At 39.4% G+C, this 26,983-nt stretch overlaps 1 protein-coding gene across 1 annotated transcript in view; it reads right to left on the reverse strand.

The window, feature by feature from the left end:
• Positions 1-615: 615 nt before the first annotated feature.
• The window catches only part of ARHGAP20 (Rho GTPase activating protein 20), a 202,631-nt gene continuing 176,263 nt past the window's right edge, over positions 616-26,983 (reverse strand). The window contains exons 10-15 of the mRNA XM_068989170.1: positions 17,347-17,525; positions 15,428-15,589; positions 9,314-9,423; positions 6,507-6,696; positions 3,534-3,648; positions 616-2,453 (exon numbers count right to left, since the gene is read on the reverse strand). Of these exons, the coding sequence (XP_068845271.1) occupies positions 616-2,453; positions 3,534-3,648; positions 6,507-6,696; positions 9,314-9,423; positions 15,428-15,589; positions 17,347-17,525 (2,594 nt within the window). The remainder of the gene's footprint in view (positions 2,454-3,533; positions 3,649-6,506; positions 6,697-9,313; positions 9,424-15,427; positions 15,590-17,346; positions 17,526-26,983) is intronic.

A 26,983-nucleotide genomic window follows, 5' to 3' on the forward strand; every position in this document is an offset into this window, starting at 1 on the left:
CTTCAGTTTTTTCCTCTCTGGCTGCCACCAATGGGCTGATACCTGAAATGATGCTGTGAGGGTATGTGACATAATATAAAATGTCACAGAAATGGCCACTGGTTTGGATTTGTGGAAAAGTTTCACATAATTTTCTTCATTATAAGATGTGTTACCTCTTTAGCTTTGACTAGTGGCATTATTTTGGCCTACTTATTAAAAACATTCCACGGAATGTGAATGGTTTCTCTGCAGCCTTCCCTCTCTCTCCACACTTCCCGTTCTTCGCTTCTTATCTCCTGGCTTCCTCAGGAACTAATCTCATCATAAACAGCACGCTTCCTCTACAGAAAAGATGCTTTCTCTAGCTGTCTGCTCATAGCTCTTAAAATGCATGACAGGATCCACCCATGCATTAATATGGAAAAGCCTCCCAAACACTGAGGTCACAGAATTTTTCAGTCTAAACTTTTGGACAAATAGTCTCAAGAAAGAGAACTCGTTTGTTGTCCTAAGTATTAGCAATGATTATCTTTATGCTACCCATCCCAGGTATTTTATACAAAGGGGTCATAGTAATTGTTGTATCATTATCAGCCTGTTTCTGTTCTTGTAGACATCAGGTTCTCATGGTGGTTACATGTCTTTGGCCAAATGTCTGTCCTCAGCATCACACACCACGGGTGGCCCTGAGTCTGGGTTGGATGCATCATCCACAGTCAAAGAGCCGGGGGAGGATCTTCTCTGGGGCAGCATACCAGGAGAGCACTGCCCACTATCCTCTCCTTCCGCGGGTGACTTCATACGAAGCCCAAGTCTGTCTTCCATGAGGCTGAATGGAGAGCTACAGTACTTCTCTGAGTCCTGGCTGGGGTGGGAACTATACCAGCGGGCCGTCTGCACAGCTCCCAGTCCTTCAGCTGCCCTTTGGGGCACGTCTTTCTGCCTCTCCTGCAGTGTGATGGCTTCTAGAACACCAGAAGCATGTGCAGGAGGATCCATGGGTCCTTTTAGAGAACCCACTTTATTTTCCTCTGGTCTGGGTGCCCTTGCCTTCTTTTTGAGAGACCAGTTTTTCAAACTGGCTACACCACTCTTCAACCATGTGCTGGGGTGAAGAGTTACAGAATGCATGTGTGAATGCCACTCTACGCTGTCCTTTTTTGTATAAGCCAGGTGGCCACTGGCCTGCCCTGATGAAGGACCAGGAATTCCAGAAATGAGGCCAGAACTGCTAAAGTCAGAAGAAAGCTCTGCCTGTTTTCTTTGAAAAGTACAATCTATTGGAGAGGATGTTTCAGTGGGTGTAAACACAGAGTGTTCAGAAATCTGAGAAAAAGCACTGTCTTGGGAGCTCACTGATGAACCAGATGGGGAAGTGCCTGGGGAGGACAAGCTGGAATAGCTAGTCCTTGAGCAAAGGTTTAAACTTGGGGGTAAAACCTTCTCTGTGTTTTGGTTTGTGGCACTACTCTTGCCCACCTCAATCCCCATGACCAAACTCTGATTAATAAGCTTTTGGCCCTCCATTTGTAAAGACTTGTGCCGTTTGAGATAATCTTCCTCTCCATGCAAGAGACTGGCTTCGTAGCTGGCTTTCTGCTGCTTCTTTGGATAAATCCCCCTGAGATAGGTCAGTCTGCAGTGCTGGTCATCAATGCTGGGCTCTGAGCAGCGCCGTTGTCTCCTTGAACTCTTGAGGGTGTCTGCAGTGTGTGGCGGGGAGTATTCGGATGCATCCATGTCAAAGGGCTGGCTCCTGGGATGATCACAGGAGGTCATGTGACTGTAAGACGCCATGGAAATGGCTACTGGCTTGGATTTAGGAAAAAGTTTTACATGACTTCCTTCATTATCAGACAAGCTTTTCTTCTTAACATTTTTACTAGCGGCATTTTTCTTGCTATCAATGCCTGTGACTAAACTCTTTTTAAAACATGTCTTACCCCCTTCCTGAAGGGGTTGATTCTGATTCAGATGGCTCTCATCTTTTTTTGAGAGAATGGCATCACAGCTGGACTTGCGTAGCTTTTTCTGATAAAACTCCCTGAGATAGGAAAGCTTTGAATCGAGATAGTCGATGCTGGGCTCCGAGCAGCGGCGGTGTCGCCTCAGGCCTTTTGGAGCATCTGCGGCAGCTGTGGACAGGCGGCTGGGTGTGCTCGTGCCAGAGGGGGCCTGGGCGTGTGGGACCTTGGTGTACACTGCAGTGTCCACTGGCTTGGATTCCAGGGGCTGTCCCATTTGAATGTCTTCATCTTTAGAATGGTCTAAGTCAAAGTCACTTAGGGTTAAAAGGCCTTCCACCTCAGGCTGGTCGAGGTCATAGTCACTGAGGGTTAACACGGAGTCCATGCTTCTGCTACCCTGACCAAGTTTCTTTACCAAGTCACTACACGGGGCGTCAACATCCTCATTCAGCTCATTTTCCAAGCTGTCATAGGAGGAGTCATTCAGTTGGAAGCAAGAGATATCTGTCCAAAAAGCAAACCATGATTAACATTTTTACTTAACACAAATGCATGCTGCCTTAAAAATAATAAAAAACCCCAACTATGATGATGTTTGGTGTAATTCTGTTTTGAAGTGTAGATTGTTCAAATTTTCACTCTAAGGAAAGAAAGAATCTTCCATAATCTCCCCAGATGTAAGTGTAGAATTAAAAATAAACTGTTGAGGTATATGAAATATACCTCAGTTCCTGAAGAAACAGGCTTTCTTTATATAAGATTTCCTCAATGAGGAGATGGTCATACTACCAAGAAACAGTTAAAAATATAAAGAAATTAATGCCAGATATATCCAGGTTTGGATTAAGACTCTGTCTTTTAAACGGATCTGCTCGTGTATACACATAATTAACTCTAATCTCAGAGAAACCATTTACTAGCCCTATCAATTTCTCTTTGACAAAGTGCTTTACTATATATTACTTTATCTTTACTACAGCCACAACAGTTAGATATGATGGTTATCCATATTTGTAGATGAAGATATTGATGTTCAGTGGCATAGAAGAATTGGCCAAAGACAACATAACTAGTAATTGGTGTTACAAGAATTCATAATTTGGAATATTGAGTGTCTTTACTCCCCACACACCCCAGCCTGCCCCATGATGTTACTTGTTTTAAATGTGTTTAGCAGTGCATGAGAATTCTCGGAAGCCTCAGGGACCTCTAAGAGGAAGGTGAGGAGAAAAAACAGGGCTGTCTCTATTGCCTCTGGGCCTTCTACTCCAGTTTCAACCAGAGCAGTTGTGTTATACATATTGGGGCTCCTTGTAAAGTTTATTTTTAAAAAGGTTAAAAACATCATACTATATAATGCTGCCACTAACAATCTGGGACCTTGTCTTATACACTTCTTAACCTTACCACAGTGTTAACATACCCTGACCTTCTAAGGAAGGAGCAGAATCCTAGACCCACTGACCGAGGTGAGAGGCCCTCTTCACCTGAGCTGCTGTGGGCTCCAGGATAACCACTGTCCCAGCTGATTTTCACAGATGTGTGTCTGTTTCCCACAAAAAACAATCCAGTTATTCACAATACCTGAGGCATTCTCTCTAGAATCACATCTCACTGAAACCTCTCCCAAGAGGGAAGTGATTTCTTCTCCAAATATCCGACAGCAGTTTTCAATAAGAAACTGTATAAGCAGAGAAACCTGTACAAAAAAGAGACAAAAATGAGCTGCAAACTTCTCATACAGCCTGTCTGTAAATCACATTTCATATATGAATCCTAATTCTAACAAAAAATGCCAAAGAATCCTGAGAAAAATTCAGGTTTGCTTTATAATACAGTTTCCCCTAAAAAACTATGATACTTTCAAGAGTAGTTAGAGCATAGAAATTAATTTTAATCAGTAGACTAGTTATTACTTGTGGCCTTGGCGTAATACTAACATTTTTATACCAACTGTCTTGTCTTTAAAATTAGAGTAATTTTAAGTATTCTCTATAGGGCACTTGGGATGAGGAAACACACATTCTCATTAAAATTCATGAAGTGTCATTAGATGAAGACTTATAAAATGTATTTCTTATGCAAAAGGCAGGTGTCACGAGCTGGGAAGTTGGTAGGTATCCTCTGTGGTTCTCTGTGAGGAGGAGAGACAGCTGGAGAAAAAACTTGCACTTTGCCTGACTAGTCTCTTCTATGCATTTCTTTCCCTTAGCCTTGCTAACTGGAGGTACTTCGGGAAGAGGTAAAGATTTTACTAGGAAGCTTTGTGCCTCCATGAGATATACAGAAATCTTTACATAGTTTTTTTGCCCCAATAGCTGAAGCAAAGCCCCAACTCCTGTACTTATAATCAGGCAATTCAGGAGTGTGTGATTTCAAGTAACTATTAGGTTGGGGCAAAAGTAATTGCGGTTTTGCACTGTTGAACTCTGCTGTTTGATGTTGGAATACATTCCTAAATAAATGTGGTTATGGTATACATCATTTTAATGTGAAATTTTTGCTTTATGTTTTTGGCAAATGACACTACTTTCTGTGTATTTTGTATTTATTTTAGACTATGGAAATGAAGTTAGACAAAAAGCAAATTTGAGCAATTTTCTTATTTGAGTTCAAAATGGGTCATAAAGCAGCGGAGACAACTCACAACATCAACAGTGTATTTGGCCCAGAAACTGCTAATAAATAGTGCAGTGCTATTTGTTTTTGCAAAGGAGACAAGAGCCTTGCAGATGAGGAGCTTTCTGGCCAGCCATCACAAGTTGACAGTGACCAACTGAGAGTAAACATCGAAGCTGATCCTCTTACAACTAAATGAGGAGTTGCCAAAGAACTTATTTGAAGCAAACTGGAAAGGTGAAAAAACTCACTAAGTGGGTGCCTCATGAACTGATTGAAAATTTAAAAAACTGTCGTTTTGAAGTGTCGTCTTCTCTTATTCTATGCAACAACAATGAACCATTTCTCAATCGGATTGTGACATGTGATCAAAAGTGGATTTTATATGACAACTGGTTACAACCAGCTCAGTAGCTGGACCGAGAAGAAGCTCCAAAGCACTTCCCAAAGCCAAATTTGCAGCCAAAAAAGGTCATGGTCACTGTGTGGTGGTCTGCTGCCTGTCTGAATCCTGGTGAAACCATTACATCTGAGATGAATGCTCAGCAAATTGATGAGATGCACCCAAGAGTGCAATGTCTGCAGCTGGCACTGGTCAAAAGAAAGGGCCCAATTCTTCTCCACAACAACGCCTGACCACACATTGCACAAACAATGCTTCAAAAGTTGAATGAACTGGGCTGCAAAGTTTTGCCTCATCTGCCAGATTCACCTGACTTCTTGAAAACCAACTACCTCTTCTTCAAGCATCTTGACAACTTTTTGCAGGAAAAATGCTTCCACAACCAGGAGGAGGCAGAAAGTGTTTCCTAAGAGTTTGTCGAATTCCAAAGCATAGATTTTTATGCTACAGAAATCGACAAACTTATTTCTTATTGGCAACAATGTGTTGATTGTAATGGTGCCTATTTTGATTAATAAAGATGTCTTTGAGCCTAGTTATAACGATTTAACATTCACAGTCCAAAACTGCATTTGCACCAACTTAAATAATGTATGAACCGGGTATTAGCAACATCTCCATTCATTAGATGAGGAAACTGGATCTATGTAACTAATTTTGCCCAAGATTGTACATCTAGCAAGTGTTAGGCCTGAGAATTCAACCTTGACCTGTCTAATTCCAAAGTCCTTATTTATTTAATCTTTAATTGGAGGATAATAACTTTACAATATAGTGATGCTTTTTCTTTTGCCATACATCAACATGAATTGGCCACAGGTATACATATGGCCCCTCCCTTTTGAAACCCACTCCCACCTCCCTCCCATCCCACTCCTCTAGGCTGTCACAGGGCACTGGCTCTGGCTTCCCTGCATCATAGAGCAACTCTCCTAAATAGATAGATGGCTGTCTATTTTACACACGGTAATGTATATGTTCCAGTGTGACTCTCTCCAACCATCCCACCCTCTCCTTTCCCCCGCTGTGTCTAAAAGTCTGTTCTTTCCATGCGTCTCCTGTGCTGTCTTGCAAGTAAGATCAGCAGTACTATCTTTCTAGATTCCATATATATGCACTAATATATGACATTTGTCTTTCTGACTTCCTTCACTCTGTATAATAGGCTCTAGGTTCATCCACCTCATTAGAATTGAAAAGTCCTTATTTATTTTTAAAATCATATCAACTGTTTTCACATCACTCTATGGTTTAAGTCAGTCATAGTTGTTTTTCCTCCTTAAAGAGAAAAGAGAAGCAATCCAACTGCTATCACTTTTTTGCTCAAGAAATTACCTTTTTTATCGTCTACCAGGATAGAATAAAACACTCGATGAATTCAGATTTACAATGATAGGTACTTAGTACATATAGTACTTATTTTCTCAAGTATTTTCACTTAAGAAAACATGTATCTTTCAGAATTCACACCCCGAATTTTAGGTTCAAAATGGGGAATTGGTCCCCCAGAGCAGAAACAGGAAAAACTTCATTACCTTTTTTGTAAATTCGTTTTCTAGTTCTGGGCTAGAGGAAGCAGGAGGCCAAAGAATGCTTGGGGCGATGCACACTGCTAAATTAAATGCGGTCATCTGATTGGATGAAGAATGTTGCTCAATGTTGTGTAATAAACCAAAAAGATACCTTAGGAGAAGAACATTGGCTCTCGGAAGCTGGTCTAATAGCCTGAAGACAGAAACACGGACTCTGTAAGCAAACATTTCACAGAAAACCTGTACTGACAGACAGTCCTCACTTTCACAGTTCAGACATGCAGGAATGTCTGCTAACACGGCACATGCGAAGGGAGGACTGCCTGTGAAGAGGAGAGAGAGGGAGCACTGGGGATTTATTATTTATTTTGCAATCCAATGAAGATGTAAAAGAATGCAAAAAAATAATTCATAAAAAGATGCTGTCTAAAATACTTACCTGAAACTGTTACAAAGTATCTTAAGCAAACCCTATAACATTCCAGAATATTCTCAACCAAACCCCCCCAAAAGCTTTCTAATGAAATTAAACAGTTGCATTTAATATGTAACTCCTTTACTTACTAATATGTAGCTCCTTTACTTCCAAGAAGCAACAGAGGATTCTGTCTCTTGGTAAAAACCTAAACCTCGGCCATGAGACTCCCAGGTCCATTCTGAAAGCTCACACTCTGCTCCGGCAGCTCTCAAGGTCTTGCCCTGCATCTTTCTATCTCAGTGACATCACTGTCACATATAATGCAAGCTTATTATAATATTTTTTCTACCATTCCTATTTTATAATTGATAAAGGATTTCAAATGATCATTCACTTAAGATGATTTTTACTATCAAACAGAAAGCAGATACAAATGTTGATAGTCATGGTGGTTGCTTTTTTCCAACAAGAATCTGTAACCTGGGGGAGAAAACTGGGTACTTGGACTCCTGTTGCATAACAATAGAAAGGCGTTTCTTCAGCACTATGGACTGACAATGAGAACAGTTTTGAAGGGACAAATGATGAAAGATACGGAAACAATCAAAGGATTCCTGGATGTATTCAATGGAAAGTAAGGTACTGTTATCATACACTGGGGTATCTGGGTCATAGGGGTTGAGTTATTTGACTCTGTAAACTGTAGATTACTGATAGCAGTGCACTTAACACTTGCCTGTAGACTCAGAAATCTTATCTAGTAGAGAGATAAATGGTTTATTTGCACATACAGTGCCCCACTCACCCTGCCCCATGCCCTAGCAGTGAAAGTCAGTTTTGCATCTATTTATAAATTCATTTCAGCATTTCTGATTTAATTATGTAAGTTGTGATAGTTTGAAATCTCTTTTGACTTTGCAGTAATATCTTACTAGTTCTCTAATTAATGTTTTAAATAAAACCTCTCACGTGTGCTCATTTTGTATTTGTATGAGAGATATAAGTCTAACCCTCTTTAAAACATCTTTTCTTTTTTTATACTTTACAATATTGTATTGGTTTTGCCATACATTGACATGAATCTGCCACAGGTATACATATGTTCCCCATCCTGAACCTCCCTCCCACCTCCCTCCCCATCCCATCCCTCTGGGTCATCCCAGTGCACCAGCCCCGAGCACCCTGTATCATGCACAGAACCTGGACTGGCGATTCGTTTCACATATGATAATATACAAAAGCATCATCTTTTTAACCATTTGTAGAATATAAAGTATTAGACAATGAGCAACAAAATACAGGATCTGACGTTCACTGCACCTGAATGATTTCCACCAAAACAGACCCAATCCTGTTACGTGGCTTTGATTCTGGTGTCTTCAACAGTTAGACTATGTTCTTCTATTGATAACAAGTGTCTATCAATAGCAGTGTGTAGATAATGACTTGTATTTGAGAGCTGCTCAATAAAAACTGCACTAAACAAGCATATGCAAATAAATGATTTTAGGATTCATGGGTTTTCACAGAACCGGAAGTATGCTTTTTGTTAATGGACTCTTCTTACCTATACTTCTATAAGGGGTTGGGGTGGCGAGACCTGCCAGCAACTTCTCTTTGAATTGAGTATAAACGATGCAGTCTTTGTGATCAGACTGAGACTTTGCAACTCCCTTCTTCCTTGACACTTTTCAACAAGTTAACTGTCCCTCTGAAGCATTCCCACATATTCTGAAGGTATCTCTTTACTAGCACCAATTATACTACTTTGTAACTCTTGGTTTTATCTATCTGTTCTACTAGACTGTGAGACCCTTGAGGGGGAAGGAATTTTCTCTCTATGAATTCAGTTGCTAAATGAAGTATATAAGGAATAGTCTGGTTAAACTAAGGTGTAAATTATAGATTGAGTCTACTGTATTAACTCTTGGTCCAATGGGTTTCAGCTCTTATCAGATTGAGATGTACAGAATGTATAAAATGGTCAAGTATTCCATGTTAATAGGATTAGGGAAAAGCAATAATAAAAGTGACAGTAGCTAGCATAAATCTATATTTAAAAGGGTCCCCACGGATATGATTTTGATAGTGATTATGGCTCAGTGGGTGAAGAATCCAACGGCAATGAAGGAGACACAGGAGACGTGCGTTCAATCTCTGGGTCGGGAATATCCTCTGGAGGAGGAAAGGGCAACCCACTCCAGTATTCTTGCTTGGGAAATCCCATGGACAGAGGTGCCTGGCAGGCTACAGTCCAAAGCGTTGCGAAGAATCAGACACGGTTGAGTGACTAAACACAGCAAGCACAAGCACACTACCCTCCTAGACAAGCTTACAAAATATAAGCTTTTTAAAAATCGTTTTTGAGAAAGGACCAAATCAGAATAATTACCTTTGAACTGCATTTATTTTCTCTTCATCATTTCCTTGATCCATTACACAGACCCAGTGATCATAGAGATCTGATGAAAAAATACTTCCTGGAATATTTCGTAGAAAATCCTTATATAGAGGGGAAAAATAAATATTTTAAATTGTTATTCTCAGGTTAAATATGTATTAGAGACATTAGAAAGAAGACACTTTATTGGAAAGTACAGTTAAGTACTCTCTTCTTTGGACTACATGGAGCTCGGTGCCAACCCCTCAATGATGTGCACCCATAGAAACATATGCTTTGATATTTTTCTGACAAAAACCAGAGGGAAACTGGAGTCTGGACTATAGTGGTAAAGATAAAGGATGACCTGCTTAGGCTGAAATCTCCTGTTTGTGTACATTTTAGTAAACTAGTATAACATGGCGGAGTTTGGCAAACCTAAATCCTTTTTATTTCATTAGTTAAAAGAAATGTATGAAGACATTTGTGAGATTCATAATATAGTAATCAGTCATCCAACCATTCAACAAATATTTATGCATATGTGCCAGGTACTGTTTGAGGTGGTAGGGATAGAGTAGCGAATAAAACCAAGTCCCTGTCATATTAGAACTTCATATTCCAGTGGCATTGCTGAATAATTTCATGCAGAGATGCTTGGAGCTGCTCCTTGTGTTCCCCCTAGAAGGGCTCTCATATATGAGGAGGAGAAAGCATTCCAGACTGTGGCTAGGCTCTGGAAGCATGAGGCAGTACCTCACACATAATGTACATTAAATAACATGCCTCTGGTACAGTATCCTTTCTGGTCTTTGAGACTCTTATACCGAGACCGCTGGTGGGGTTGGGTGTGATGAATCTAGACTATGACACAAGTAGGAGACACCCAACAGTTTCCAGTTTGACATATGTTAATACAAAGTTTAAAAATAAAGAATTCTGGTCCTGGCCCTATGTTTCCTTTTTGTTCTAGGCCAATCTCTTTGTTGCTTTTGGCACTGGTTGACTATCTGCTTACAAGTTCCTGCCTACAACATAACATGACATGCTTGACTATCTGCTTATAAGTTCCTGCCTACAATGTCGAGACAGGTGAAAACCTGCAACTGAATAATTTTAATTCTTGTTGGAAAATCAAATCAGCAACTTTACCTTTGTACCTTAAAAAGGGAATGCACAACTTGTTACTTATATGTCATGTTTTTACTGCTATTATGGAAGCTGTGACTCCTAAGTGTTGCAGTTAGCCAACTAGGTGAACATCTTCTCTACTTCTCAGCTTCTTCATGGCAGAATCAGACCCTCACCTTCTACTTCATACACCTTAATGCCAAGCACATTCCCAGACAGGCATGCGTGCATGCTCATCCTCAGTCTCTCAGTGATGTTTGACTCTTTGCGACCCCATGGACTACAGCCTGCCAGGCTCCTCTGTCCTTGGGATTTCCCAGGCAAGAATACTGCAGTGGGTTGTCATTTCCTTCTCCAAGGGATCTTTTCAACCCAGAGAGTGAACCTGTATCTCCTGTGTTGGCAGACCACTGAGCCACCTGGGAAGCCCCAGTCCCAAACACAGTAGAGGTCATTACTGAACTGTGGCTATTTGTCATCTGGTCAAATATTAGTGGAGGACAAGGAAAGGTCAATTAACTATATCTACAGTAATTTTGAAAACCTCTTTGTAGTCATGTCACCTATTATCATACAGTTTTTTTTAGAGTAGTTAACAAGTAGGAAGATGACTGATACAAAGTCTTTGTTCTATTTTCTAGTAGTAATATCCATGGATATTTGTGATTCAGATGTGTCATCATAAAAATTACCTCTTTTCTGGGTCAATCTATCAAATTTTCATAATTTCAGACTAATTTTAGTGGCTGCACCTACATTAAAAGTCAGATTCAGAAGAGCAAAAATCTGTTATTTCAAAATGGGGCAGTGACAATACCTCTTTTTTAAAATCTCAGTGGAAAACACAGTTATGATCTGTCTTGAAGAAAAACATCATTAAATCTTAAAACCTACACTTGAAAGATAATAACTTATAACATCTCAATGAACTCTCCACCAGCTGGAATAACAAGTTACGAAATAACAACCACCATTGGATCTGAGAAGGGATGTGAAAGCTGGTTCTGAATTACAATCACCAGCTCTTAGCACTCAACCAAAAGTCTTTCCCCTTCCAAAAACAGAAACCAGGCCATAAGCAGAACTCCCAAATTAATTTGAGATGAGATTCCTACAGGATTAAAAATGCACTTTTCCTCAGAGGTCTGATGAATCAAAAATACAGTATCACAAGGAATTTTCTTCCAATTATAGTTACATTTAAACAAAACCAGTGTAAGTAAAAAATAAAAGGAAAATTTAAGTACTGCTTCTAAACAGTCTTAAAAATAAGAAACAAAACAAAAGCTCAAAAACTTTTGGCAAAAAGTATCCCTTTCTTGCAACTACTTGGAAGAAATGAGAGTAAAACACAGCTACATGATTATAACACTTTAGTTAGAACTCATATAACCAGATTTTTCATTTGGATTAATTTTTGTCTTTTGCCTATTCCTCTATAAGTACTATTTCTTCACTGTGAAATACATTTAACTGTTCTAGAATCACACTTCTTCGTAGCAGCCTCAACAATTTAGAACAAAATTTTAAGAAGTGTAGTGCTGTGATGAATAGCATAGTAAGGAAAATTTTCTAAAACATAGGCTTTAACTTCTTAAAAGATGGGAGAAAGCCTAATTTTATGACAAAAATCAAAGAAAACTTTATCTTGCATATACTTGCATGCCTGCTAGGTATCTGGCTAAGCACACTATACATACCTTTATTGTACTCCAGGACTGAAAGATAATCACAAACCCTATGTAAAATAAATTAGATGACCCTAGCTCCAATTTTCCAGTCCTTTTTTTTTTTTTGTCTTCATTTTATTTTTTATTTTTCAATTTGAAAAGTTTTACTTTATCAACATACCTATGAAACCATCACAGCAAATCGAGGTAATGGACATACAATCACCCCCAAAAGTTTAAATAATCTCCCCTCTCATGCTCAGGCAGCCACTCATCTGCTTTCTGTCACTATAGATTAATTTGTATATCCCAGAATTTTATTTTTTTTTTAAGATTCTTTTTTATTTATTTTTTAAAGCTGATTAACAATGCTGTTACTTCATGTGTACAACAAAATGATTCAGTTATACATATACTTTTATCTATATTTTATCTATTTTCAAATTCTTTTCCCACTTAGGTTATGATTAAATATTCAGCAGCATTCCCTGTGCTATAGATACAGTTGGTCCTTGTTGATTATCTATTTTATTTTATTTGTTATTTATTTTTTTAAAATTTTACTTTACAATACTGTATTGGTTTTGCCATACATTGACATGAATCTCCCACGGGTGTACATGAGTTCCCAATCCTGAACCCCCCTCCCACCTCCCTCCCCATATCATCTCTCTGGGTCATCCCAGGGCACCAGCCCCAAGAATCCTGTATCAAACCTAGACTGGCGATTCATTTCTTACATGATAGTATACATGTTTCCAGTTCTTTTTTAAAAAATTATTTATTCATTTAGGCTGTGCTGGGTCTTCACTGCTGCACAGGCTTTTCTCTAGCTGTGGCAAGTAGGGGCTTCTCATTGCAGTGGCTTCTCTAGCTGTGGAGCACAGGCTCTTAGGTGCACAGGCTTCAGTGGCCGCAGCTCCCGCGCTTTGGAGCACAGGCTCAATGGTTCTGCATGGGCTTAGTTGCTCCCTAGCATATGGGATCCTCCTGGAGCAGGGATCAAACCTTTGTCTCCTGCACTGGTAGGCAGATTCTTTACCACTGAGCTACCAGGGAAGCCCCTCTCCAGTTCTTTAGAGTGACACTTTATTGTGAAACTCTATGGTGGGGTTGTTTAAGAGCAGACAAGGCCCTTTTATCAAGAGGCATCTGATTATTCACTAAGTCATAAAACATGAGTGTGTAAGCAACTGATCAGGAGGAGGGACATGCAGGAGTCTTCTTCATCATGTTTTCCTTAATTTGGTTTTACGCTCCAGGCCTGGGGATGCGGGCTGGGGCACTGTCTCTACCCCTGGCTCTGGGACATTCCAACCCTGCTCCGAGGTGGGAGCCTGATTTTGATCTGCAGACGCTATTGCTCAGGTCAAAAGCTCTGCGAAAAGCTAGTTTTGACTCTAGATTTTCAAAAAAAGTGAGGCATTTTCATGAATGTGAGGAGGAAAAAGTTTTATAAGATTAACTCAAATATGGATGTGAGTTAAGTAATCATAGGTGGAGGGGGTTGGTGTTGGGATGAGGGGAGAGGGGAGGATCTAGCTTTTTTGTCATAAGTAAGCTTATTTGCCATAGACATTTTTGCCACAAGCATTTCTGCAGCAAATAACCAAATAATGAACTGGCTGTAAGGCAGTTCTGCCATAAAAGATAAAATAACAAAAAATAAAAGAGGGATATTAAGAAGGACATAATAAAACATTAGAATAACAGAATTAAAGATTTTATTGTGAAATACAAAACACCTGAACACATTTAAAATGTGTGTAATTGCTATATTTAAAATGAATAACCAACAAGGACCAACTGTATAACACAGGGAACTCTGCTCAATGTTATGTGGCAGCCTGGATGGGAGGGGAGTTTGCGGGAGAATGGACACATGAATATGAATGGCTGAGTCCCCTTGCTGTTCACCTGAAACTATCACAACATTGCTAATCTCCCATATTCCAATACAAAATAAAAAGTTAAAAAATAAAATGTGTATAGATTCATGGCAATACTGCACAATTCATATTATTAATTCAATATTATTTCATGGGTTATACTAAAGCATTTGTCTTCCAAATCTTTCACTCACAATATTATATATATATACATACATACATGCATATATATGTATATATATATATAGATTGTTGATTTGTCTCTTGTTCAGCACTGCACTTTTAAATTTTTTGCTCAAATTTCTTAGGAGAGGCATCAAGTTTCAAATACTAGGTACTAGGATATATATTTGTGCCTGAGTTTTTGTGAAAGCCCTGCACACTATTTTTTGTTCTTGGCATATTGCCATTTGTCCTTAATAAACATTTCAGAGTTCTATGGGAAATGTGGGTTCATGCTATGTCTTCAAGGCTCTTGGTCTCTTTCAACTCCAGTGTCGTATATTTCAAAATGTGAAACCAATTCTTGGGACAAATCATTGTCATCTGTCATGATTTTTATATTGTCAAAACAAACTGTCAACCACTTATTTTCTTTTTTTTTTAGCAAAATTACCATAAGGCTATTATATGGTTATATGTCCAAAATGTCAGTAGCAAAAACGCTTGCAGCAAAGAAGCTTATGTGAAATACCAGATATACATGGGATCAAGGGTACCAAATGTGGTCAGGGTTTCATAAAAGAAGGACTAGATGTTGCAATCATTCCTACTCCACCTTTACTTTTAAAAGGCATTGAGGGGGGGTATTGTATAACTGAATATAATTTTCAGTAGTCTCAGTGAGCAATGTTTCAATTATTAGGCAAATGTTTGTTTATTATGGTAAAACTCTGCTTCAAAGTTTAATAAAAGTTTATTTTTGAAAAATTCGCCTTTATTAGGAAGATAGTGAGACTGTGAGAAAGTCATCTAATCAGGATGTTTATTTTGGTAAATATACTGTGTGTTATAATTGTTTTTAATTTTCATTTCATTTTTTTTTTCTTTTTTGCATGGGGTAGCAGAAGTGAAGGTGGGGAGAGTGACATGGGATGAAAAATTTTAAAATGACTATCTGACATGCCACATCATTACAAGTGGCTTTTAAATGCCAGTGTTTCTGTGACCACTGGAGGAGAAAATGGCAACCCACTCCAGTACTCTTGCCTGGAGAATCCTGTGGACAAAGAGAAATCTAGTGGGCTACAGTTGATGAGGTAACAAAGAGTCAGACATAACAGCACACACATGACTGTATGAAGTGTTTTTTGTCTTTTTAAGCTTCTATTTCTATCATGGTCTTCTGCAGATGGGAGTAATGTTACAATGAGATAAATCAGTTGTCTTTCTCCAGAGCTATGCTGTGGGGTAGATGAAGGGAGAAACTTTCCTACCTTTAAGACAGATGCTATTACGAAAACAGATTCACAGTCTAGTTGTACTTCAGCTCCGGAATTCAGTTTTTCTTTCAGCTCTCTGCAGGATTTCACATTGGCCGACTGTCTGAAGATTCCTTTTGTGAGAGGTCCTTTCTGATTAAGAAAGAAAAGCATATCCTATGGGGAAACAAAAGAAAAAGAAAATCAAGATGGCACTTCATGCAGAACAAGAAAGGGAACATGTACTTGCCCTATCCAGCTGCCAGAGGCTGGGGTGTACCAGGGGAAAGACCTGAAGGCCTGGGGCTAGAAGGCCTGCTAGAGGATTAAACTCTATTTCCTTTTCGGCATCTCTAAATTTCTTTCTCCTATTTACACTTGCTATATTTAACATCTAAAACATTTTAAACACTTGCTTTAATGAGACTTTCTTCAGTGAACCAGCAGTCACTTTAAGGTATCTGTTAACTTGTCTCTCTCCTCCCTACCTATTCTCCCATTACTCTCCAATATGGATTCTTTTCCCCAAGTATGAAATGCTCTTCCCAAATTCATTCTCCGCTTGCTTGTCTTGTTCTTTCTCTTTTGGGTATTTGTTTCTGGCTGTGTTAGGTCTTAGTTGCTGCATGCAGGCTCTTTGTTGTGGTACACGGGCTTAGCTGCCCCATGGCATGTGGGATCTTTGGTTGGTTCCCTGCCCAGGGATAGAACCCGCTGTACTGGAAGGCAGATTCTTAACTACTGGTCCACCAGGGAAGTGCCCTTCCTTGTCTTTCTTTTCATGTGGCTTTATACTTTACTTCCTTCTTCTTCTTTTTTTTAAACAAATATTATGTTTTTCTTGTTTTTCAGTTGTGCTGAGTCTTCATTGTGGTACGCAGGCTTAGTTGCCCTGTGGCATGTGGGATCTTAGTTCCTGACGAGGGACTGAATCCTTGTCCCCTGCATTGGAAGGTGGATTCTTAATCACTGAACCACCAGGGAAGTCACTATTTCCTTCTTTTCAAATTAGCCTCCAAAATCATCTCCTTTAGGAAGCTTTCTCCATTCCATTCCATTCTATTCAGTCTTTTATTTCTCTTTCTTTCTAGTTGTGTGCCCTCTGCTTGCCATACAGGAAGAGAATGGGTGCTGGAGACAAGCAACCCATGGGATCTGGAAACTAGCTATGACACATATTTATGATGCGACCTTCGGTAAACTTGGGCGGGGGTTTCCCTTTAATTTGTAGAGTAGGAATGATAGTAACGATGATGATGATAACTACCTTCTAAATCTGTTGTGAAGGATAAGCAATAAAGTGGCTAGATTAGTACCTGGTGCTTACAGATAGATGCACAACATGGAATAAAGGGCCAGGCATCTAGCATATTGCTTGAAGGGTACTGGACACTCAATAAATATTCTGTAACACAACCCATTTACTATATTACCTGGAAAAATACATACTCAGTGGCTTTCATTTGATCTCTTCTACATACAAAAGATAACTAAATACCAGAGGACATATCTTTATATTTAAAGACTTGGAATACAAATAAAACACAAGTTTAAAAATTTTAAGATTTAGTCTGTGTTGCTAAAGTGATTAAAGGAGACCTTCTGAACAATGCAGGGTTCAAGAAAGGCTGTGAGAAAAATGTCAGGGCTCATGTGGCTTCTCTGTCTACAGTGTAGGTTCTAATTCATCTGAGCAGGTTAGTGGGGCTCTTGCCTGAAATCAGTAGGCTAGATTATCTCTCCCTATTATGTCTACCTTATGACTCTGCAGTAGCCTAATCAGATTTATTTTCTTTGAAGGAGTAATAAAGATTCTCAGCCAAAGCAATGGGTATCTATAAATTTCCCATTTTTTAGGGAAAGATTTACCTCCCAGAGCATTCCTTTCCCAAATCTCCTTTCCTATTAGTGCTATAGGCCAAAATGAGACTTACCAAGACAGCTTTGGGCAGATTGTCATTCTCACAAATATCTGGCAGAGAAACCCCGAAGAGCTGTCCTGGGATAGGAGATGTTGGTGACACGGGCAAGTTATCCAGGTGAATGCTAGAACCCCGCCAAAAGGCCCAGTTTATGATAGATCTTCTCCTTTTAAATGTCTTCTGACCTGAATCTAAGGAAGAAGTGAGATTATTAGGAAAAAAAATTTAATTCACTTAATCTTATTTCTACAGTTTTCATTTTACAGTATGTCCATTACGGCTCAATATTCTATAAGTTAAGGAAGAATCAAATATTTGGATTATTCTCCTACCTCTTCTTGGGAACATCACTGGTCTATTTAGTTGAGTTCTGGCACTAAGTCTTCAAAGGTGAAAGAAGGGATCCCTTAGTGAACTGTAACAACTTAAAGTAAAACATTTTCATACCAGCACATATCCCATTTTAAAGCTGAGACTAAGCATACAAAAAGTCGAAGATTAAACTAGGCCACAACTAAATAGTGAGAATAAGGAAGGAAGAAGGAGAAACGGTGAGAGGAGAGGGGAAGGGGAAGGAGGAGGAGGAAAAGGGAAGCAAAAGGACGAAGAACAACTAGGGGAAGAAGAGCTGTCTCTACTAAGATGTGCTCTAGAAACAACAGAGCATCATTACCTGATGCTCTACTCGGCTGAGAACAGAGACAGGAAGCCAACGTTCCACATTTCCCCACTTTTTTCCAGCTGCAAGACTATCCTGTATCTTTTTAGTCCTGACTTTGAAAGGCATGTTTAAGGCAGCATGGATGGATATAAACATGAGTGAGACTTGCCCTTGCCACAGTAAAGTTTACAACCTAATGGATGGAACAAGACTGGCGATAGGTGGGTGGAAGGAAAGCAAGTATATTGATAAATAAAATGTCATAAGAGGAGAAGGAAGCACAAAAAACATTCAGAAAAAAAAATAAATCACATCTATCTACCCAGGTGGTGCTAGTGGAAAAGAACCTGCCTGCCAATGCAGGAGACACGAAAGACGCAGGTTCAATCCCAGGTCGGGAAGATCCCCTGGAGGAGGAAATGGCAACCCACTCCAGTATTCTTGCCTGGAAAAGTCCATGGACAGAGGAGCCTGGCAGGCTACAGTCTTTAGGGTTGCACACAGTCAGATATGGACTGAAGCAACTTAGCACACACACATCTACACATTACGAGCGCAAGAGTGATCTTGGAGGCTTCTGCATTTGATGTGAATTTTGAACGAACATGATTTCAATAGGTGGAGGATCTAATTTCATGACTTGTATCTGGTAAGTACTCAATAAGTCATTCTTGGACAGTAACTGAACTGAGGAGACATTTAGGCGATAAAAGGCAATGTGAACAAAATAGGCAAAAGTAAGAAAGGTCAACACTGAAACATGATTTTGTGAGATCATAGTTCTAAAGCATTGTTGATGTCATCTGTATCTAACTTTAACATGAAAATTGATGGATTTACACAGAATTTGATACTTTAAAAAATGGCTCTTTGAGGTTCCTTTAGGATCTTTCTACTGCGTGCACCTCTGGCCCTCAAAACAAACACACAAGTAACAACTATAAAGGAGAAGAGAGACAGAAAGGACCTGAGAAAATATCTGAAGAGATAATAGCTGAAAAAAATTAAAGACAAAGATAAAATATTAAAAGCAACAAGAGAAAAATGGCAAGTAACATAAAGGGAACTCCCATAAGGAGGAAATCCCAGAAAGGAAAAAACTGAATAGTGGGAGCTCTAAACATCTTATATTTTTTGCCTAGAGAATTTCCTTTAGCATTTGTTGTAAAACTGGTTTGGTGGTGCTGAGTTTGCTTAACTTTTGATTGCTGGAAAGCTTTTGATTTCTCCACCAAATCTGCAGGACAGTCTTGCTGAGTAAAGTATTCTTGGTTATAGGTTCTTCCTTTCACCACTTTAGACATATCCTGCCATTCCCTCCTGGCCTGTAGACTTTCTGTTGAGAAATCAGCTGATAGCCTGATGGGAAGTCCCTTGTATGTTATTTGTCATCTTTCCCTCCTTGCTTTTAATATTTTGTCTTTAATTTTTGTCAGTTTGATTACTATGTGTCTTGGTGTGTTCCTCCTTGGGTTTATCCTGTCTGGGATTTTCTGTGCTTCCTGGACTTGGTTGACTATTTCCTTTCTCACGTTAGGGAAGTTTTTCTGGGGTTCTATCTTGTCCCTTCATCTGGGACGTAACTTTCTGCTTTTTCATTGTGATGAACTCTCTGTAATATGGTTTTGTTTTAGCCACTGTGAGACTGTGGTTCTTCTTGCTTCTTCTGTCTGCCCTCTGATGGATGAGGCTAAGAGGCTTGTGCAAACTTCCTGGTGGGAGGGATTGGCAATGGGAAAAACTGGGTCTTGCTCTGGTGGGCAGGGACTTTCTCAGTATAGCTTTAATCCGATTATCTGCTGATGGGTGGGGCTGCACTCCCTCATAGGTAGTTGGTAGCTGTTTGACCTGAGGTGACTCAGGCCTGGGGTCTCTTGGCTCTATGGTTGGATTAATGATGAACTCCAAGAGAGTTTATGCCAAGAGGGAACTTCCTGACCTGCTGCTGCCAGAACCCCGGTCCCTGTGGTGAGCTTCTGCCAACCCATGCCTCCACAGGAGGCCCTCCACCACTAGCAGGCAGTTTTAGTTTACTTCCCTGTCGGCTCACAGCTCCTTTCCTCTGGGTCTTGGTGCACACAAGATTTTGTTTGTGCCCTCCAAGACCAGAGTCTGTTTTCCCCAGTCCTGTGCAAGTCCTATAATCAAGCCCTGCCGGCCTTCAAGGTCAGGTTCCCTGGTGATTCCCAGCCCCTTTGTCAGATACCCAAGTTGGGAAGGCTGGTGTGGGGTTCAGAACCTTCACAACAGTGGGAGAACTTCTTTGGTATTATTGTTCTCTGGTTTGTGGGTCACCCACCTGGTGGGTATGGGATTTGATGTTATCATGACTGTGTTCCTCCTACCATCTCACTGTGGCTTCTTCTTTGGCTTGGGACACGGGGTATCTTTCTTGGGGTGCGTTTCAGTGTCCTCCTGTTGATGGCTGTCCAATAGCTGGTTGCAAATTTGGTCATCTTGCAGGAGGAGATGAGCACACATCCTTTTACTCCATCATCTTGAACTGGAAGCCCTTTATTTGTTTATTTTTAATTTCTATTGCCATATAGTTACTTTACAATGTTGTATTAGTTTCTGGGCTTCCCTGGTGGCTCAGATGGTAAAGAATCTGCCTGAAATGCAGGAGACCTGGGTTCGATCCCTGAGTTGGGAAGATTCCCTGGAGAAGGGAATGGCTACCCACTCCAGTATTCTTGCTTGTCAGTTTCTACTATACAGCAAAATGAATCGGTCATACATATACATGCATATACATCCCCTCCCTTCTGGACTGCCTTCCATTTGGGTCACCACAGTGTATTAAGTAGAGTTCCCTGTGCTATACAGTATGTTCTCATTAGTTATCTATTTTATACATAATATCAGTAGTTTCCTCTGTGTTTTCTAAATCCAGCTTGAAAATCTGGAAGTTCATGGTTCACGTACAGTTGAAGCCTGGCCTGGAGAATTTTGAGCCTTACTATGCTAGCCTGTGAGATGAGTGTAATTGTGTGGTAGTTCCAATATTCTTTGGCATTGCCCTTCTTTGGGATTGGAATGAAAAGGCAGAAGAACAAATTGCCAATATCCATTGGATCATAGAAAAAGCAAGAGAGTTCCAGAAAAACATCTACTTCTGCTTTATTGACTACGCCAAAGCCTTTGACTGTGTAGATCACAACAAACTGTGGAAAATTCTTCAAGAGATGGGAATACCAGACAACCTGACTTGCCTCCTGAGAAATCTGTATGCAGGTTAAGAAGCAACAGTTAGAACTGGACATGGAACAATGGACTGGTTCAAAATTGGGAAAGGAGTACGTCAAGGCTGTGTATTATCACTCTGTTTATTTAACTTCTATGCAGAGTACATCATGCGAAATGCCCGGCTGGATAAAGCACAAGCTGGAATCAAGATTGCCGGGAGAAATATCAATAACCTCAGATATGCAGATGACACCACCCTTATGGCAGAAAGTGAAGAGGAACAACAGAGCCTCTTGATGAAAGTAAAAGAGGAGAGAAAAAGCTGGCTTAAAACTCAACATTCAAAAAACTACGATCATGGCATCTGGTCCCATCACTTCATGGCAAACAGATGGGGAAACAACGGAAATAGAGACAGACTTTATTTGCTTTGGCTCCAAAATCACTGCAGATGGTGATTGCAGCCATGAAATTAAAAGACATTTGCTCCATGGAAGAAAAGCTATGACCAACCTAGACAGCATATTGAAAAGCAGAGACATTACTTTTCTGACAAAGGTCCATCTAGTCAAAGCTATGGTTTTTCCAGTAGTCATGTATGGATGTGAGTGAAAGTGAAGTCGCTCAGTCGTGTCCGACTCTTTGCGGCCCCATGGACTATAACCTATCAGGCTCCTCTGTCCATGGGATTTTCCAGGCAATAGCACTGGAGTGGATTGCCATTTCTTTCTCCAGCGGATCTTCCTAACCCAGGGATCGAACCCAGGTCTCCCACATTGTAGACAGATGCTTTACCATCTGAGCCACCAGAGAAGTCCATATGGATGTGAGAGTGGGACCATAAAGAAAGTTAAGTGTCAAAGAATTGATGCTTTTGAACTGTGGTATTAGAGAAACTCTTGAGAGTCCCTTGGACTGCAAGAAGATCAAACCAGTCAATCACGAGGACTGATGCTGCAACTAAAGCTCCAATACTTTGGCCACCTGATGCAAAGAGCCAACTTACTGGAAAAGACCCTGATGCTGGGAAAGATTGAAGGCAGGAGGAGAAGGATGACAGAGAATTAGATGGTTGGAGGTATCACCGACTTGATGGAAATGAGTTTGAGCAAGCTCCGGGAATTGGTGATGGAGAGGGAAGCCTCGTGTGCTGCAGTCCATGGGGTTTCAGAGAGTCAGACATGACTGAACGACTGAACTAACTGATCAGTAGTTTAGGAAACTGAACCCATTCTTAAATCCAGAAAGGGGTTCCTTTGTGGCAGCAATGTCAATCTGTGCAAATGTTTGTTTAATATGTATGTTTATATATGTTGAGTAGTTATACTCAATCTAGTTTCCTAACATTTAATATGGTTTCACAATTTTGAAAACTATTAGATTTACTGTATCTTTTTGGTTTCACACACTTCTTAGGAAGAATGTTCTTTCATAAAGTTATAAACTCAGCTATCCAATGAGTATAGACAGAAGACAAAGTAGAATTGAGTCTTGTATTTCATTATAAGTGCTTTCAGCTGCAGTCATGCCTTTTATTATATACCACAGTCAATTTTAGAGTTCATGTTCCCTTTGGGACTGAGAGGAAAAAAAATTTCATTAAAATTTACTTTCTTGCAGAGCTTTTAATGCTTAGCTCTTACTTTCTAAAGGTCAAAGGCTGATGAAAAAACATGCAATTGTTATAAAAAATATTATGATGATGTAAATATAGAGCAAATAAAATTCATGAACATACAACTTTCCCCAACAATCCCAGCAAGAGTCAAGTTAGAGTCTCTTCATGCTTAAATGAACAAACTGAATATTAAAAATTGTAATTCTTAAAAGTTTGTGCTTATTGATTATTAAAGAATAATAACCACAACAAAAAACTTTTAATAAGAAATTTTAGCAAGATGGATATGTAGGAAGCTCTTGCACTCACCTCCTCCCGTGGGTACAGTTTATCTAAAACTATACATGGAACAACTTCTTCTGAAAAGAATCCACATACTGGTAAAGAGACCCTGTTACATTGGGCAAATGAGAGAGAAACCACATCCTAGTGGGTAGAAAAGGCTGAAACACAATCTCATTACAAACTCCACCCCCAATAAAACAACCCCCAGTCTGGAGGGAACTCAAAACCCAGAGCTTCTCCAGAAGGAGTGAAGGGTTCATACCTCACATAGGTCACCCTAACTTTTAAGATCCAGTGTCTGAGAGATAAACCCCCAAAGCATCTCACAGGCCAACAAGGCTCATGTCCATGAGACATATGGGGCTTTGTGGACACAAGGAAGGGTTCTTAAAGGGTTTATGCCTAGGCTCACCTAACCCAGAGCCCAATGTAGAAGCAGCCATTTGCAAAGCATCCAGACATCATATGAAAGAGATTCATTTACTAACTTTAAAGCACTGGTACCTGCTTGGATACTCCCTTGGACAGAGGCTGGTGGACACTATCTTCCTATTCTCTCTCTGCCTTGCTAAAGTCAGCAGCACCATCTTCCCCACCCTCCGCCCTTATGTTGGGTATCATCTTTTTATTTTTCCTCTCCGTTGTTTTCTTTTTTTCTTTCTCTTTTCTTTTTTTTTTTTTTTCCAGTGAATGCCATCTGTGTACTCCCCATCTGTCCCATGTCAGCCAGTGGGTACCATTTTTTAGCTCTTCTGCTATACTGCAGAGTGCTTTTATCTTCTGGAGAGGAGGTTCTACACAATACTGGTGCTCTGGTTTTTACATTTGGTGACATGATTTTTACAGCTGCCACCCAGAGAAAGACCTGTGATCAACTGGTCAGGGGGGCTTGCATTCCTGGGTCCCAAAGGACTGTAACAATTATAGAGACAGTTCTTGGAAGACTACCATTTCCAGGGCATCACACAGACAGCAGACTGAACACACTCCCACTCTTTTTGTAAAAGAGGCTATCTGCCTGTCTAGGAACTTCAGCCCTGGGGATAAGCAACAGGTCTGGCACACACCTAGAGGGTGAGCAGGTGCTCTCAAAGATGCAGCCAGGAACACCATCTTTGCACTTCCTCCTGTGTGACTACAGTTCACTAGCAACTCCCAAGAAGGAGCTTATAAACCTACCGGAGACCCAATTTTTGTGACTGCTGCCAGGGACCACCTCCAGATAGCCTGGCTCTGGGGGCCAGCAGGGCTTATCTTTGCAGTCCTACAGAACTGCATATATCTGCATTCTTGAAAAGCTGCTGTCTGAGGACTTGGTTTACAATCAGCCTGAATCAAGGTGCTGACTGAGCTCTCCCCTTTGGGACACTGACTGATCTTGGCACTTCCTCAAGTACTGAGAGCTATTAAATATAAGATAGGCTTCTTGGATAATTACAAATAGTTGACAGAAAACCAAGAGCTAGGACAGGGTTGAATGAAAAAGGTTCACCTCTTACACAAAGCCAACAGTTCAAGTGAGAGAGGTGGCTCTTTCACCCAGTGCATAGAAACCAGGACAGAATCAAGCAAAATGAAGAAACAGAAATATGTTCCAAATGAAAGAACAAGATAAAACATCAGAAGAAAAGTTAATGAACTGGAGATAAATAATTTACCTGGTAAAAAGTTCAATAAATAATCCTAAAGATGCTCACTAAACTTGAGAGAAGAATGGATAAACACAGTGAGAACTTAAAGATAGAAAATATAAGAAAGTTCCAAACAGAAGTCACAGAACTGAAGAATACAACAACTGAATTGAAAAATAACCAGTGGGGGTCAAAAGCAGATTTGATGAAGCAGAAGAAAGGATCAGAGAACTTGAGACATGGCAGAGAAACTCACCCAATCAGAGCAGCAAAAAGAAAACAATGCAAAATGGTGAAGACAGCTTAAAGGACTTATGGGACAACATCAAGTGCATTAACTATCACATTATAGAGGTCTCAGAAAAAAATAAAAAGGGAAAGAAAACTTATTTGAGAAAATAATGGCTGAAAACTGTCCTAAACTGCGGAAAGAAACAGACATTCAAATCTAGGAAGCTCAGACAGTTCCAAATAAGATGCACCCAGAGATCTACACCAAGACACTAATTTTATACTAAATTTTATACTTTTTTATACTAAATTTTATACTTTTGACATTTTAGTATAAAATGTCAAAAGCTAAAGACAAGGAGAGATCTTAAAAGCTGCAAGATAAAAACAACTTTTTATGTACAAGGAAATCCTGTAAGACTATCAGTAGATTTTTTTTAGCAGAAATTTTAAAGATTGGAGGGAAATAGCACAATATATTCCAAGTGCTAAAAGATAAAAATTTCCAACCAAAAATACTTCACCTACCAAAGTTATCATTCAGAATTGAAAGAGATAGAGGTTTCTAGCAAGCAAAAGATAAAGGAGTTCATCACCACTAAACCTAAACCATTCTCAGAAGAGATGTGTATCTTTTCAAGCTGAACAGAGGGTGCTAATTAATAACAGAATATATAAAAGCACAAATCTCACTGGTAAAGGCAAATATATGGTAATGGTAGTGAATGAATTATTAATGCGAAGGTCAAAAGACAAAAATAGTAAAAATAACTGTAGCTACAATATTTAAGCAAGGGATTTACAAGATAAAAAAAGACATAAAATATGATATCAAAAAACCAAATGTTGGTTGAGTAGAGAATAAATAAGTAGAGCTTTACAAAGTGTTCAAACACTGTTATCAACATAAACACTATTATAAATACAAGTTCTTATGTGTAAACCTTGTGATAACCATCAAGCAAAAACCTAAAGGAGATACACAAAAGATAATGACAGAGAAAGGAATCTGAAAGTCATTAAATCACAAAGGAAGGTAGCAGTAGAAGAAATGAACAGAGGAACTGCAAAGCAGCCAGAAACAATAGAAATGGCAATAACATATCTATTAACAATTACTTTAACAGTAAATGGACTAAATTCTTCGATCAAAAGACAGAGAGGGATTGATGGAATAAAAAACAAGACTCACCTACATGCCGCCTACAAGAGACTCACTTCAGAACTAAGAGGAGCAGTAAATGAAATAGAGACTAAAAGACACTAGAAGAGATCAATGAAAATAAGAGCGGGTTCTTTGAAAAAATAAACAAAGTTGATAAACCTTTAGCCAGACTCAACAAAAGAGAGAGAACTAAAGTAAACAAAACAAAACGAAACAAAACCAGAAATGAAAGAGATGCAATGGACACCACAGAAATATACAGGATCATTAAGAGACTATTACGAACAATTACACACCAACAAATTGGAAAACCTAGAACAAATGGATAAATTCTTAGACACATGCAAACTTCAAGGCTGAATATGAACAGAAAATCTGAATAGGCTGATTATTGGTAGGGATGCTGAATAAGTAATTTAAAAACTCCCTACAAATAAAAGTCTAGGACCTGACAGCTTCACTGGTGAATTCTATCAAACCTTCAAAGAAGAATTAATACCAATACTCTCAAAGTCTTCCAAAAGGTAGGAAATGAGGGAACACTTCTAAATTCATTTTCCAAGGCCATAATTACTCTGATACCCCAGTCAAGGAAACCACAAGCAAACAAAATTATAGGCCAACATCTCTGATGAACATATAGGTAAAAATTCTCAAAGAAATCATCAAATTGAATTCAACAATATATTAAAAAAATCAATGCCATAATCAAGTTTGACTTATTAAAGGTATACAAGCATGATTTATATTCCACTAATCAATCAATGTGATATACTGTATTTACAGAACAGAGGAAAAAAATATGATTTTTCCTTGATTGTATCAATAGATTTAAAAAAGCACTTTAAAAAATCCATCCATTTATTAATATG

Source organism: Capricornis sumatraensis, chromosome 16, assembly GCF_032405125.1.
Source record: "Capricornis sumatraensis isolate serow.1 chromosome 16, serow.2, whole genome shotgun sequence".
Classification (NCBI taxonomy): domain Eukaryota; kingdom Metazoa; phylum Chordata; class Mammalia; order Artiodactyla; family Bovidae; genus Capricornis; species Capricornis sumatraensis.